Raw genomic sequence first — 13,672 nt, 5'->3', positions numbered from 1 at the left:
CTCTCCTACCATTCACCCTGGTGGGGAGAACCACAGGGAGAGGGCGAGGCCAGGGTCATAGCAGGGCTGTGTGTGTGTGTGTGTGTGTGTGTGTGTGTGTGTGTGTGTGTGATTTGCTTGTCTCTGCATGGATGTGTACGTGTTTGTCCCCAGCCAAAATGACCTCTCTCATGTCCATTATTCTGTTATGTATCCATTACTTTCCCACCTCCATGCCTTTCCCCAGGGTGTTCCTTAACCCTGGAATGCTCGTTTCCCCCTCTTTTATCTCTGTGTGTAAACCTCTATTTCGTTTTCAAGATCCCTGTCAGATGCTTCACTATCAGCGAGGTCTTTTCTGGCTTTTCCAGCTGAAAATGAATGACCTCTCTTCCAACGGCCACCCACCTAACTTTCTCAGAAGCCACACACACCATTTATCATGCTCGACTCTGGGTTGTAATGCCTCATGTGCCCACTTTCTCATGCCATCTAGACCAAACTTTTTCTGTACATGACTAGATTAGAAATCTTCTCAACTTGGCGGGCCACAGAGTTTCTGTTGCAACTACTCAGTGTTGCCAGTGCACCACACAAACAGACATAGACAAATGAATGGGTGTGGCTGTGCGCCAAAAATACTTCATTTACAACAGCAGGTGCCAGGCCAGATTTAGCCCACGGGCCTGACCTAGACTGTGACCTTCATTGTTTCGGTTGTCCCCAGCATCCAGCACAGGACCTGACGCACAAATGAATGAACAAATAAATGAATGATGTGCATTTGTGTGTGGAGGGGAGGCCTGGCTGACAGATCCTTTGCGGTTCTGTTTAAGGATACCACCTGGTGGGAGGGTGATGGGGTGGGGATGCTTAGGGTTGGAGGGAGGCTCAGAGGAGTGTCAAATGTTCCTCTTGACCCACCCCACTCCCCATCCAGGATTACAGAGACTTTGACCGAGTCCGGGTAAATGGCTGGGCTACCCTGTTCCTCCGAACCAGTATCCCCACCATCAACATGGAGAACAAGACCACGTGGGTGAGTGCGCATGTTCACTAGGACAGCAGTCTCCAGCCAGAGCTTGGGAGTACAGGGCATCTTTTAAGAGCACATTGACGCACTTCAGCCATGTGGTTCTCAATCTTGGCAGCACGGTAAGAGTCATCTGGAGGAGTTCTGGTATCTGGACTGCACCCAGAGCAATTAAACCTGAGTCCCTGGGAGTGGATTCCGGTATTGCTGTGTTTAAAGATCCCCCAAGTGCTGCTAATGTGCAGCCAGGGCTGAGAACCACTGCATTAGCTTCTTTGATCTGCACACGTCTCCATGAAGAGTAAGGCTGGGATCGCTTCTCTATTTTATGGCTGAGAGACTGAGGCCTAGAGAGACTTGAGTGGCCTCCCCAAAGTGGCTCAGCTTGTTGGGGGCTGGAACGTGGGCCTCCTGATTATCTCACCCATTGTCACATCCACTATGGACCTGTGAGCTTCTGGCCACAGGCAATATGTATATATAGAGAGAAAGGCAGGACATCTAGGCAGAACGGAGGGAAGTTCGACCGTGAGAACCTGGTCAATATTGACAGATGATGTCATCATCTACATGGCAGAAAAGATAATCAATGGAAAAGCTATTATTTTATTTTATTTTGCTTCAGAGACAGGGTGTCACTCTGTTGCCCCAGCTGCAATGCAGTGGTGTAGCCCCGAACTCCTGGGCTCAAGAAATCCTCCCACTTCAGCTTCCCGAGTAGCTGAGACTACAGCCATGTGCCACGATGCCCAGCTAATTTTATTTATTTATTTATTTATTTAGAGACAGAGTCTCGCTCTGTGGCCAGGATGGAATGCAGTGGCGCAATCACTGCAAGCTCCACCTCCCAGGTTCATCCCATTTTCCTGCCTTAGCCTCCTGAGTAGTTGGGACTACAGGTGCCACCACCATGCCCGGCTAATTTTGTATTTTAGTAGAGACGGGGTTTCACCGTGTTAGCCAGGATGGTCTCGATCTCCTGACCTCATGATCCACCCACCTCGGCCTCCCAAGGTGCTGGGATTATAGGCATGAACCACCGCGCCCAGCCTAATTTTTTATTTTTAGTAGAGATGAGGTCTCACTGTGTTGCCCAGGCTGGTCTTGAACTCCTGGTCTCAAGTAGTCCTCCCACCTCAGCCTCCCAAAACACTGGAATTACACCGGCCCAAAAAGCTATTAGATCCAATAAGAGAATTCAAGAAGTCCAAGAAGTCAAAAACAAGATCAAAATACCCAAACCCCTTAGGTTTCCTACTTGCTATAGCAATAACCAATCAAAAGTATAGTTGAAAAGATCCCATTCAAATTCATCAGAAAAGTGATAGAGCATCTAGGAATAAATACAACAAGAAATGTGCAACAAAAACTTGAGTAATGGTTAGAAAAAAGTCAGTACTGGCCAGGCGCGGTGGCTCAAGCCTGTAATCCCAGCACTTTGGGAGGCCGAGACGGGCGGATCACGAGGTCAGGAGATCGAGACCATCCTGGCTAACACGGTGAAACCCCATCTTTACTAAAAAAAATACAAAAAAACTAGCCGGGCGAGGTGGCGGGCGCCTGTAGTCCCAGCTACTCGGGAGGCTGAGGCAGGAGAATGGCGTAAACCCTGGAGGTGGAGCTTGCAGTGAGCTGAGATCCGGCCACTGCACTCCAGCCTGGGTGACAGAGCGAGACTCCGTCTCAAAAAAAAAAAAAAGTCAGTAATGTATTATCAAGTTGTCAGATCTTCCCACTCAAATTATTCCAGTCTCAGTAAGATTCAGGAAACTTGAAAAAGAAGTTCCCAAACTTGAATCTGAGTTGCATCTAGAAGAATAAATATAAAATTGCTAATAATTTTTTGTTAAAGGATGTAAGTGAAGATATACGGGAGATACAGGGAGATGAATACAGAGTTGGCTATGTACTTTATTGTACATTTCCTAAGATAAATTATTGTAGTATAGAAGAGGTAGAAGAAGGGCCAGAAAGATCAGTGGAACAAAATAGAACTTTATGATACGGATGGCATTTTTAATCCATGGAGAAAGGTAGATTATTAAGTAGTGTTGGGAGAACCCATTTGGAAAATAAAGACAAACCTCTACCTCACACCATAAACAAAAATACAGTTAGATTAAATATTTACATGTAGTAATTAAAACCTAATATGCAAGGATACAATATAAAGAACACTTTAATATAGCTTTTAATTATGGAAAGAGTGAGTTATAAACCCAGAAGTCACAGGAAAATTTTGATGAATTAGACTCTGTGAAAATTTATATCTGTATACAGCAAAAAGATAGTAAAGAACTAAAAGGAGCTGGGCACGGTGGCTCACGCTTGTAATCCCAGCACTTTGGAGACTGAGGCAGGCAGATTGCTTGAGCCCAGGAGTTCCACACCAGCCTGGGCAACATGGTAAGACCTTATCTCTACAAATAAAAACAAAAATTAGCTGGGTGTGGTGGTGCGCACCTGTAGTCCCAGCTACTTGGGAGGCTGAGGCAGGAGAATCGCTTGAGCTCAGGAGGTTGAGGCTGCAGTGAGCCATGATCATGCCACTGTACTCCAGTCTGGGTGACAGAGTGAGAACTTGCCTCAAAAAAAAGTAAAAAAGAAACTAAATGGGCAAATGATATACTGCTTTTTAAAAATGTTTACAGCATATATGACAAAAAATTGATATGTATTTTTTAATATATAAAGGATATCAATAGGCAGCATACATAGGGTGAAATACAAATGTTCATCTTGCTCATAAAGAAATATAAATCATAGCAACAAGATTTTTCTTGCCTATCAGATTGGGAAATATTTTTTAAAATAATGCTGGCCAGGCACTGTGGCTCACAACTGTAATGTCAGCACTTTGGGAGGCCAAGGCGGGTGGATCATTTGAGGTCAGTTCAAGACTAGCCTGGGCAACATGGTGAAACCCCATCTCTATTAAAAATACAAAAATTAGCTGGGCGTGGTGGTGCATGCCTGTAATCCTGGCTACTCAGCAGGCTGAGGCAGAAGAATCGCTTGAACCTAGGAGATAAATGTAGTGAGCCAAGATCACTCCACTGCACTCCAGCCTGGGCGACAGAGTGAGACTCTGTCTCAACAACAACAAAAAAAGAATAATGCTGTCTGATGCTGATGAGGTGGAGGGAAATGCTATTGACTTGGATGATGAATTGGTAGATCCTTTTAGGAGATGAAGTTTTCAATGTCTATTAAAATTTAAAGTGCCCATTTCCTTAGATCCAGCACATGAGAATATATTGTAAGGAGCTAATAGGAAGAGTATACAAAGATAAATATATGGGGATATTTTTGAGAATTATTTATAATGGCAGAAAACTGGAAACAATCTAAATGTCTTTCAGTAGGAGATTGGTTCAATACATTATGGTACATTTCCTTCAATGACTATGCAGTCCTCAGAAGAGATTAGGCTGATCATTATCAATTGACCTGAAAAGATGATGATATTAAGTGAAAAAAACAGGTCGCTGGCTGGGCATGGTGGCTTGTGCCTGTAATCCTAATACTTTGGGAGGCCAAGGTAGGAGGATCGCTTGAGCCTAGGAGTTTGAGGCTATCCTGGGTAACAAAGTGAGACCCATCTCTACAAAAAAAAAATCAAGAAATGATCTGAAAGTGGTGGCATGTGGTCCCAGCTACACTGGAGGCTGAGGCAGGAGAATCACTTGAGCCCAGGAGGTGGAGTCTCCAGTGAGTCATGTTTGTGTTATTGCACTCCAGCCTGAGCAACACAGTGAGACCCTGTCTTAAAAAGAAAAGAAAGAGGCTGGATGCGGTGGCTCACGCCTGTAATCCCAACACTTTGGGAGGCTGAGGTGAGTGGATCACCTGAGGTCATGAGTTCGAGACCAGCCTGGCCAACGTGGTGAAACCCTGGCTCTACTAAAAATGCTGGGCTGGCGAGCGCCTGTAATTCCAGCTACTCGGGAGGCTAAGGTAGGAGAATTGCTTGAACCCAGGAGGTGGAGGTTGCAGTGAGCCAAGATCGCGCCACTGCCCTCCAGCCTGGGCGACAGAGCAAAACTCTATCTAAAAAAAAAAAAAAAGAAGGAAGGAAGGAAGGGAGGGAGGGAGGGAGGTTGCTGAAGAGTGTATGTGGCATGATCCCATTTATGTAGATCATGTTATTCCATATTTAAAACTATGGAAAGAGATTTACCAGAGATTACAGAGACAGTAATTTCTAGAGATTAAAATGACTGGGAACCAGCTGGACATAGTGGCTCATGCCTGTAATCCCAGCACTTTGGGAGGTCGAGGTGGGTGGACCACTTGAGGTCAGGAGTTCAAGACCAGCCTGGCCAACATGGTGAAACCTGTCTCTAGTAAAAATACAAAAATTAGCCAGTTGTGGTGGTGGGCACCTATAATCCCAGTTTCTCAGGAGGCTGAGGCAGGAGACTTGCTTGAGCCTAGGAGGCAGAGGTTGCAGTGAGCCGAGATTGTGCCACTGCCTGGGCAACAGAATGGAACTCTGTCTCAAAAAATATATATATATTATATATTTATAATATATATCAGATATATATTACTATATTTTATAATATAAAAAGATGCACTATATAGTTAGTATGTTATTTAATGTATTTATATAAATATTAAATATATTATAATTATGCTTATAATATAGGTATATTCTGATAATTAGTATATAGATAGATATATATTATATATATAACTGGGAACCTTTAGTTTTCTTTATATCATCTGTATTTTTTTAAAAATCATCAAAATAATTTTAAAAGAAGTGAAAATCATGTATAGTCAGAACAAACACGGCTGGGTGCAGTGACTCACACCTGTAATCCTAGCACTTTGAGAGGCCAAGGCAGGTGGATCACCTGAGGTCAGGAGTTTGAGACCAGCCTGGCCAACGTGGTGAAACCCCATCTCTACTGAAAATACAAAAATTAAATGGGCATGGTGGTGCATGCCTGTAATTCCAGCTATTTGGGAGGCTGCAGCAGGAGAATTGCTTGAACCTGGGAGGCGGTGGTTGCAGTGAGCCGAGGTTGCGCCACTGCACTCCAGCCTGGGCAACAGAGCAAAACTCCGTCTCAAAAACAAACAAACAAAAAACAACTCATATACACACACATCCATATTTATCTCCATTGTAGGGGAAGAAGAAGAATGGGACTATCGGCCAGGCACGGTGGCTCACGCCTGTAATCCCAGCACTTTGGGAGGCCGAGGTGGCGGATCGCCTGAGGTCAGGTGTTCGAGACCAGCCTGACCAACATGGTGAAACCCCGTCTCTACTAAAAGTACAAAATTAGCCGGGCATGGTGGTGCACACATGTAATCCCAGCTATTCTGGAGGCTGAGGCAGGAGAATCACTTGAACCCAGGAGGCGGAGCTCGTGGTGAGCCGAGATTGCGCCTGGGCAACAGAGCGAGACTCTATCAAAAAAAAAAAAAAAAAAAATGGGACTATATGCTATGAATTCTTTGTGGGGTTTTTTTGGTGAATATTTATGGAGTGCTTGCTGTGTAGCAGGTGTTGCTCTCAGCAGTTTTCATATATCAAACACACTTAATTCTCCCCAGCAACCTATGAGATAGGTATTATTCCCATTTTACAGATGAACAACAGAGAAGTTAAGTAACTTGCAAAGGTCATACAGCTCGTGAATAGCAAAGCTGGGCTAGAACTCAGGTAGTCTGGCTCCAGAACCCCTGCATTTAGCCGTTCTGCTGTTCGATAAGGTAGGCATTATGATCCTCCTCATCAGACAGCAGAAAGCATGAGATTCAGAGGGGTGCAATTACTTGTCCAAGATCACACAGCTCGTCAGGAAGGAGCTGGTACCCAGGCCTAGAGGTGTGGGTCACACACTCAGACTCTAGGCCAACTCCCAGATCTGAGGCTGCTCCTCTGGAGTCAAGGCTGTGCCTGCGAGAAGCAGGAACGACCACTGGACCTACCGTCAGTGGGGCAGGCAGAGGCTTTTTTCAGTCCCAGGCTGCCCCCTACTGGCAGCAGGACAAACAGCAGGTGCCTGGGCCCAGCTGGAATAGGAAGTAGGAGGATGGACCTAAGCGGGCCTAAAGAGGGCTGAGTCCTCCTCTCCCCGCTGCAGTTCTCCGTGGACATTGACTCGGAGCTGGTGGAGGAGCTGCCGGCTGAGATCGAGCTGTGGCTGGTGCTGGTGGCCGTGGGTGCGGGGCTGCTGCTTCTGGGGCTGATCATTCTCCTGCTGTGGAAGGTTAGTAGCCCAGCTCCCCACTCCTGCTCCGGGACCTTCACCAGCACACTCACCAGCCCTTCCTCCAACCCACGTCTCACCATCTCGGTCCTCCCTTCCATCTCACCCCCGCCCTTCCTCCCTGTCCTCTCCACCTTCTCCCACCAGCTTACAGGCTCACCCCCGGCCTGGGTTAGTGGGGAAGCTGCAAGCTGGAAAGGGGGACCCAGGAGCTCTGGCTTCTGACCATACCACCAAGCTGGGACTGAGCCCCAGCCCCCAGGCTCCCCAGCCCTAAGCCCCAGTCCATGAGTGCTGCTGGTGAGGACAGCCCAGCGCCCCCCTGATGGCCCATCCCCACCTCCTCCCCTCCGCAGTGCGGCTTCTTCAAGCGAGCCCGCACTCGCGCCCTGTATGAAGCTAAGAGGCAGAAGGCGGAGATGAAGAGCCAGCCGTCAGAGACAGAGAGGCTGACCGACGACTACTGAGGGGGCAGCCCCCCATCCCCGGCCCACCTGGGTAACACGGCCTCCGGGCCCCCTTCCCCGAGCCCCACAGCTGGCCGGGCCTCTGACTCTGTCCTATCCGCTCCTCTTCCCTTATGGGCCTGCTCTGACCTCATTCTGTCCCCACCACCACCTCGAAGATCAGGCCACTCTGACTCTCCCTCCAGCCCCCTGGTCTGGCTTTCATCAGCCTCCCCCTGAGCCCCTTGGTGACTTGGGACCCCTTCAGGGAGCCATAAAACCCTCTCTGTGATGACCTTGCTTTCTGGGGATTGGAACAAGGTCAAGGGCAAGGCCAGGCCCCATCTCTAAACCACAGGCATGTCCAGAATAATTCTACACTCCCATTTCCACCCCTAGGGAAGGAGGGGAGCAGTAGAGACCCTCCTCCTGGTAACTAGCCTGTTTCCTCCTGAGCAACCCTTCCAGGATAACAAATGGACCCACTCCCAACATTGTGGTTAGGGTAGACTGCCAGTCTTCCTGGCCATTCCATCCACTGTCTCTGCGGCTGCCTTCCGTCTCCATCTGCCTCTTCCTCTCCTCTCTGCCTTCCTCAGCTCCTCCTTCCTCTGGTGCCTGGGGTGCAGAAACTTGTTCTCCGTGTCTCAGTGCAAGGAGATGGGATGTGTTTCGGTCAAGAGTTCTGGCTTTGAGGAGTTCTGGGTGGGAGAGGGAGAGGCCTGGCACTCCTTCCTGGCGGCTCAAACTCTGGATCCTAATATTCTCTCTGTTCTCCCTCCAACTCCAGTGTGACTTCTTTAAGAGGACCCGCTATTACCAGATCATGCCCAAGTACCACGCGGTGCGGATCCGGGAGGAGGAGCGCTACCCACCTCCAGGGAGCACCCTACCCACCAAGAAGCACTGGGTGACCAGCTGGCAGACTCGGGACCGATACTACTGACATCCTCTCTGATCCCACCCCCTCCTCCCCCAGTGTCCGCTTTTTTCCTATTTATCATAAGTTATGCCTCTGACAGTCCACAGGGGCCATCGCCTTTGGCTGGCAGCAGCAGGCTTAGGCACATACACCTCATCAAGTGCACGCACATACTGTCTGGCCCTGGGGATCTCCCCGCAGGAGGGCCAGCGCTGTGGACCTTACAAGGCCGAGCACACTGCGGTCCTGTGCCCTAGACACACGTGGGGCCCACCGCTTATGGACTGTGCTGGCGCATCACGGATGGTGCATGGGCTCGCCGTGTCTCAGCTTCTGCCTGCGCCAAAACAAGCCAAAGAGCTTCCGGCCAGAGCCGGGAGGAAAAGGCCTGTGCAATGTGGTGACACTTCCCCCTTTCACACTGGATCCATCTTGAGCCACAGTCACTGGATTGACTTTGCTGTCAAAACTACTGACAGGGAGCAGCCCCCTGGGCCCGGGCTGGTGGGCCCCCACTGCCACCCATGCCAGAGAGCCGGGGGTCCTGCCTAAGGTTGTCCATGGGGGCACTTGCAGGACCTGGCATGCTCTACCCAACAGCAAAGGAACTAGAAAGAAGGTCCCAGAACGGCTTTCGTTCCTGCATCTCTGTGAAGCCTCTCTCCTTGGCCACAGACTGAACTCGCAGGGAGAGCAGTCGGAACGAACAAAGACAGGCAAATGGCGAGGTAGCCTGGGCTCGCTGTGCTGGGACTGCCCTGGGGGCATGGCAGGATCCGCCACAGAGAGGAGGGGACCAATTCTGGGCCAGACAGATGTTGGGAGGATACAGAGGAGATGCCACTTCTGACTCACCACTACCAGCCAGCCTCAGAAGGCCCCGAAGAGACCCTACAAGACCACGGAGGGAGCGACGCTTGAATGTAGAACAGGCAGCTGGCCATGCATTGGGGGCCTAGAGGTGAAGTTCTTAGCTATCCTTGGCTTTCAGAGCCAACCTGGCTCTGTCCCCTCCCCCATGGGCTGTGTCCTAAGGCCCATTTGAGAAGCTAAGGCTAGTTCCAGAAAACCTTTCCTGACCCCTGCCTGTTGGCAGGCCCATGCCCCAGCCCCTTCCATGGTACTGTAGCAGGGGAGTGCTCTCCCCCTCCTCGTGCCTTCTTTGTACATAGGCTTCTCACGGCGACCAATAAACAGCTCCCAGTTTGTATGCAGCTGCATCTGCTTCCACCCACTCCCCAGCCTTTACCAACCCCGGGTCAATGGATGATGATATCATCCAGCTCACACCTAGGTAGATGAAGCCAGGTCTGGGGACTTGCGGGTTTGAGGGTAAAGATTGATGGAGGTGACCGGGTGCAGTGGCTCATGCCTGTAATCCCAGCACTTTGGGAGGCCAAGGCATGTGGATCACCCGAGGCCAGGAGTTCGAGACCAGCCTGGCCAACATGGCAAAACCCTGTCTCTACTAAAAATACAAAAGTTAGTTGGGTGCAGTGGCAGATGCCTATAATCCCAGCTACTTGGGAGGCTGGAGTAGGAGAATCACTTGAACCCAGGAGGCAGAGGTTGCAGTGAGCCAAGATCGTGCCACTGCACTCCAGCTTAGACGACAGAGCAAGACTCCATCTCAAAGAGAAAAAAAAAAGATTGATGGAGGTGATGCTGGCCCCTGCTCTCAGAAATCCTCCCATCCAAGAGTCAGTCATCTAAGAGTCAGGGGTGAGCCCTGGGGGACCTGGATGAAACCCAGAATGCCTTCTTGGAGGACAGTGCGCTGACCCTGGGGAGGAACAGGCAGGCAGAGGTGGCAGCATGCAGGGTCAGGAAGAGGCAAAAGCTACTCAGCTACAGGAAGAGGCAGTCCTGGCAGGCTGTGGAGGGAGGCTGGGTGAAAGGGTGGAGGGAGGCGAGCCCTCAGTCGGACTGAATTCAGATAAGAGACTGCTTTTCTGCCTTGATTTCCTCACAACCACCACCAGGCGCCAAGAAGAGATCAGAAGGTAAAGCACTGATCCAAGGCTGCAGAGACTGAACTGTCACAACGTCCAGCCTCCAGGAGCTGAGAGCTCTGGTCTTTTGGAAGCTCCTTGGGCGTGTCTGAGCGCCTGGCTTACACGGCCGCAGCATGTGGATCAAGCCTTCGCTTTGCTTCCTGCCATGTCCTGGGTTCCCAAAGCAGCTTCCTCCTCTGCCCTCGGTTTGTCCCCTCCACACAGGCCTGGGGAATGGAGTAAGGCCGTTCCCCCTGTGACCTCTGTGAGCTGGAGTGGCCTAGGTCCTTCTGTTCATTTTCCTCAAGGCTGTGAACTTTGGTAAGACTTCACTGGAGGCTGGAAATTGCTACCCAGAGAAGCCCAGAGGTAGAAGCCCAGAGGTAGAAGCCAGGTCAGATATGCTCAGAGCTCACAGACCCAGGCTGTTCTGGGAGGCCCACCTGACGCCTGGGTGCCTCCCAGCCTCCTCGTGGTGGCCGCTGTCTGCCCCACCTCCCTCCACCAGTGCTCAGCTCACAACAGGGTTCTGGACCCAATGGGTGCCCCTTTCCCCCTCTTCATTTTCTGTGCCTGGATTTGCCCCTTCCCAGGGTGACTGACAATGGAATGTCCACTTTCCCCAGGAAAACTGTAGCCCCTACTCGGAGCTGCCAGGCTCTCAGAACCCAGTGAGTGGAGACCACACTTTATTTTCTAGAATCTGGGATCCACTTCTTTGGGCATAACGCGTGTGGGTTGTCAAAACTCGGCCCAATCTTGTGCTTACAGCCACTTACTGCTTAAGACAGGGGTGTTTACACATCCCTCTGGCCAGTTTCACAGACCCCCCAGTCTCCTGTCAGCCACTGCTTGAGGAAGACCACACACATACACACACACACACATATACACTCTTGAGGATAAGTCATTTTCAGAACTAGCGTAAGCTACATATTATGAAAGAAACATAACTGGCAGAGATGTAGCAATGCCCACTGTAAAAGAACCCTCTGCAATGCCAAGTTTCTTGAGCTCCTTGGAGAGTCCCCCCACCAACCCATGTTACACATAATAGTGGGAGATTTGGGAATCAGGGGACAGGGTGCGGTTTACCTCGGCATCACCTAACTAAACTTGACTACGATGTACCACATCACACCACTGTTGTTAGCACCCTGCAGCAGGCTCTGCAGAAGGAATTCTTATCCAACCACAGAGCCCACATTGTGGAAGTCCAGCCTAAGGTGAGGGTCATGGGAAATCTCTTTCCCTCTCCTACACCTAGCCTGAGAGGCCATGGTCTTTTCCTTGTTACTTTAATTTTGACAATAACAGCAATAGCTACCATTTATTGCTAGGCACAGAAATAGGCCTCTTTTTTTTGAGACAGGGTCTCACTCTGTCACCCAGATTGGAGTGCCATGGCACGATCATGGCTCTGGTTCACTGCAGCCTTGACCTCCTGGGCTCAAGCAATCTTCCTACTCCAGCCTCCCAAGTAGCTGGTACTATAGGTACCTGCCACCACACTCAGTTAATTTTATATTTTTTGTAGAGACAAGATCTTGCTATGCTGCCCAGGCGGGTCTCAAACTCCTGAACTCAAGCAATCCTCATACCTCAGCCTCCCAAAGTGAGGGCCAGGTTTTTTGTACATAATATTCTATATATTCTTCTGTGCACTTGAAAACTGCACTCACCAGCATCATCAATCACGTCCTAATTGCTAGCCCACTGGATGTTTGGTGGTTCTCTGGAATATCTCTGCGGTATGCTCCCCTGCTCACCCTATCTTCTTTTTCACCCTGTCCTCCCTACTGTGTGCTGAGCACTGCCTGATGCTGGAGATAGAGCAGTGAACAAGACAGATACAACCTCTGCCCTGCCCTCATGGAGCTTAAAGCTTAAAGTCTAGCGGGAAAACAGATCAGTCAGCAAACAATTTTCACTCAATTGATAAGAGCTACCATCAGCTCCTTTTAACCCCTCCTTCCTGGATTTGTCCAGGTAGCTTTCGGCCAATCCCTTTCCTCAAAAAGGTACCTGTTTCACGTGTCCTGATCTTTCCTTGTCCTCCCTTAAGGGGCCTTGTGGGTTCCCAGTCTGGATGACAGTGACCCAGACTACAAATATTTGCTAAGATCAGGAGATCTAAGGAGCCCTTGAAGGGAGCCTATGACCCAGCTTGGTAAGATCAGGGAAGGCTTTCCAGGATGACTAAGCAGCTGAGACCTGAAGAATGGACAGGTGAAGCTGGGAAGAAAGAATGATCCAGACAGAAGAGATGCATTTGCAGTGGCTTAGAGATTAGAGGCTGGTTCAAGGCAGCAGACAGGTATGGCTGGGAGCTGCGTGGGGGAATGGAGAGAGAGGAGTCTGGAGAATTAAGCAAAAGCCAATTGTGTGACAACTGGAAGGCTCCGGTAAGAAGAAGAGAGCCATTGATGGCCAGGCACAGTGCCTCATACCTGTAATCCCTGCACTTTGGAAGGTTGAGGCGGGCAGATCACTTGAGTTCAGGAGTTCAAGACCAGCCTGGCCAACATGGTAAAACCCTGTCTCTACTAATATTACAAAAATTAGCCGGGTGTGGTAGTACACGCCTGTTATCCCAGCTACTTGGAAGGCTGAGACAGGAGAATCGCTTGAACCTGGGAGGAAGAGTTTGCAGTGAGCCAAGGTTGTGCCACTGCACTCCAGCTTGAACGACAGAGTGAGACTCCATCTGAAAAAAAAAAAAAATAGCCATTGAAAGGCTGTGAGCAAGGAAGTAATGAGGTCAGAGTTGCAGTTGAGAATGATCCAAGTCTCGGCTTTCTTATCTATGAAATGAGGCTAAGAATAATAAAATAGGGAATTAAATGAGATAATGCCTGCAGACAGTGCCTGGCATATAGCTTATTATTCTTCCAGCTAAGAGGCCCTTCCATTTGCGAGGTTTGTGAGGTCTGTATTACAATCATATTCAGTTATAGCTAATTATTTACTTATGTAGCTATCTCTGAAACATAGAAATGAAATCACTGAGGAAAAAGGCCATTTCTTGATCCTATCTGTGTTCCCTGTTCCCAGCATAAAGCCTAACA

General features: G+C 49.4%; 1 protein-coding gene across 3 annotated transcripts in view; it reads left to right on the top strand.

Annotated features, from left to right (window-relative positions):
- ITGA3 (integrin subunit alpha 3) overlaps positions 1–9,824 on the top strand; it is a 34,037-nt gene extending 24,213 nt beyond the window's left edge. For 2 of the 3 annotated variants that reach the window (XM_017853905.1, XM_017853908.1), the window contains exons 23-25: positions 920–1,018; positions 7,117–7,242; positions 8,479–9,824. In XM_017853905.1, coding sequence (XP_017709394.1) covers positions 920–1,018; positions 7,117–7,242; positions 8,479–8,634 — 381 coding nt within the window. In that variant the 3' untranslated portion in view covers positions 8,635–9,824. Of the gene's footprint in view, positions 1–919; positions 1,019–7,116; positions 7,243–7,598; positions 7,741–8,478 lie in introns of all 3 variants that reach the window. The other variant, XM_017853906.1, reaches the window with a different exon arrangement.
- Positions 9,825–13,672: the final 3,848 nt, after the last annotated feature.

The sequence above is a fragment of the Rhinopithecus bieti genome, unplaced genomic scaffold, assembly GCF_001698545.2.
Source record: "Rhinopithecus bieti isolate Rb0 unplaced genomic scaffold, ASM169854v2 scaffold_35856, whole genome shotgun sequence".
Lineage (NCBI taxonomy): Eukaryota > Metazoa > Chordata > Mammalia > Primates > Cercopithecidae > Rhinopithecus > Rhinopithecus bieti.
This window is presented reverse-complemented; position numbering and strand designations above follow the sequence as displayed.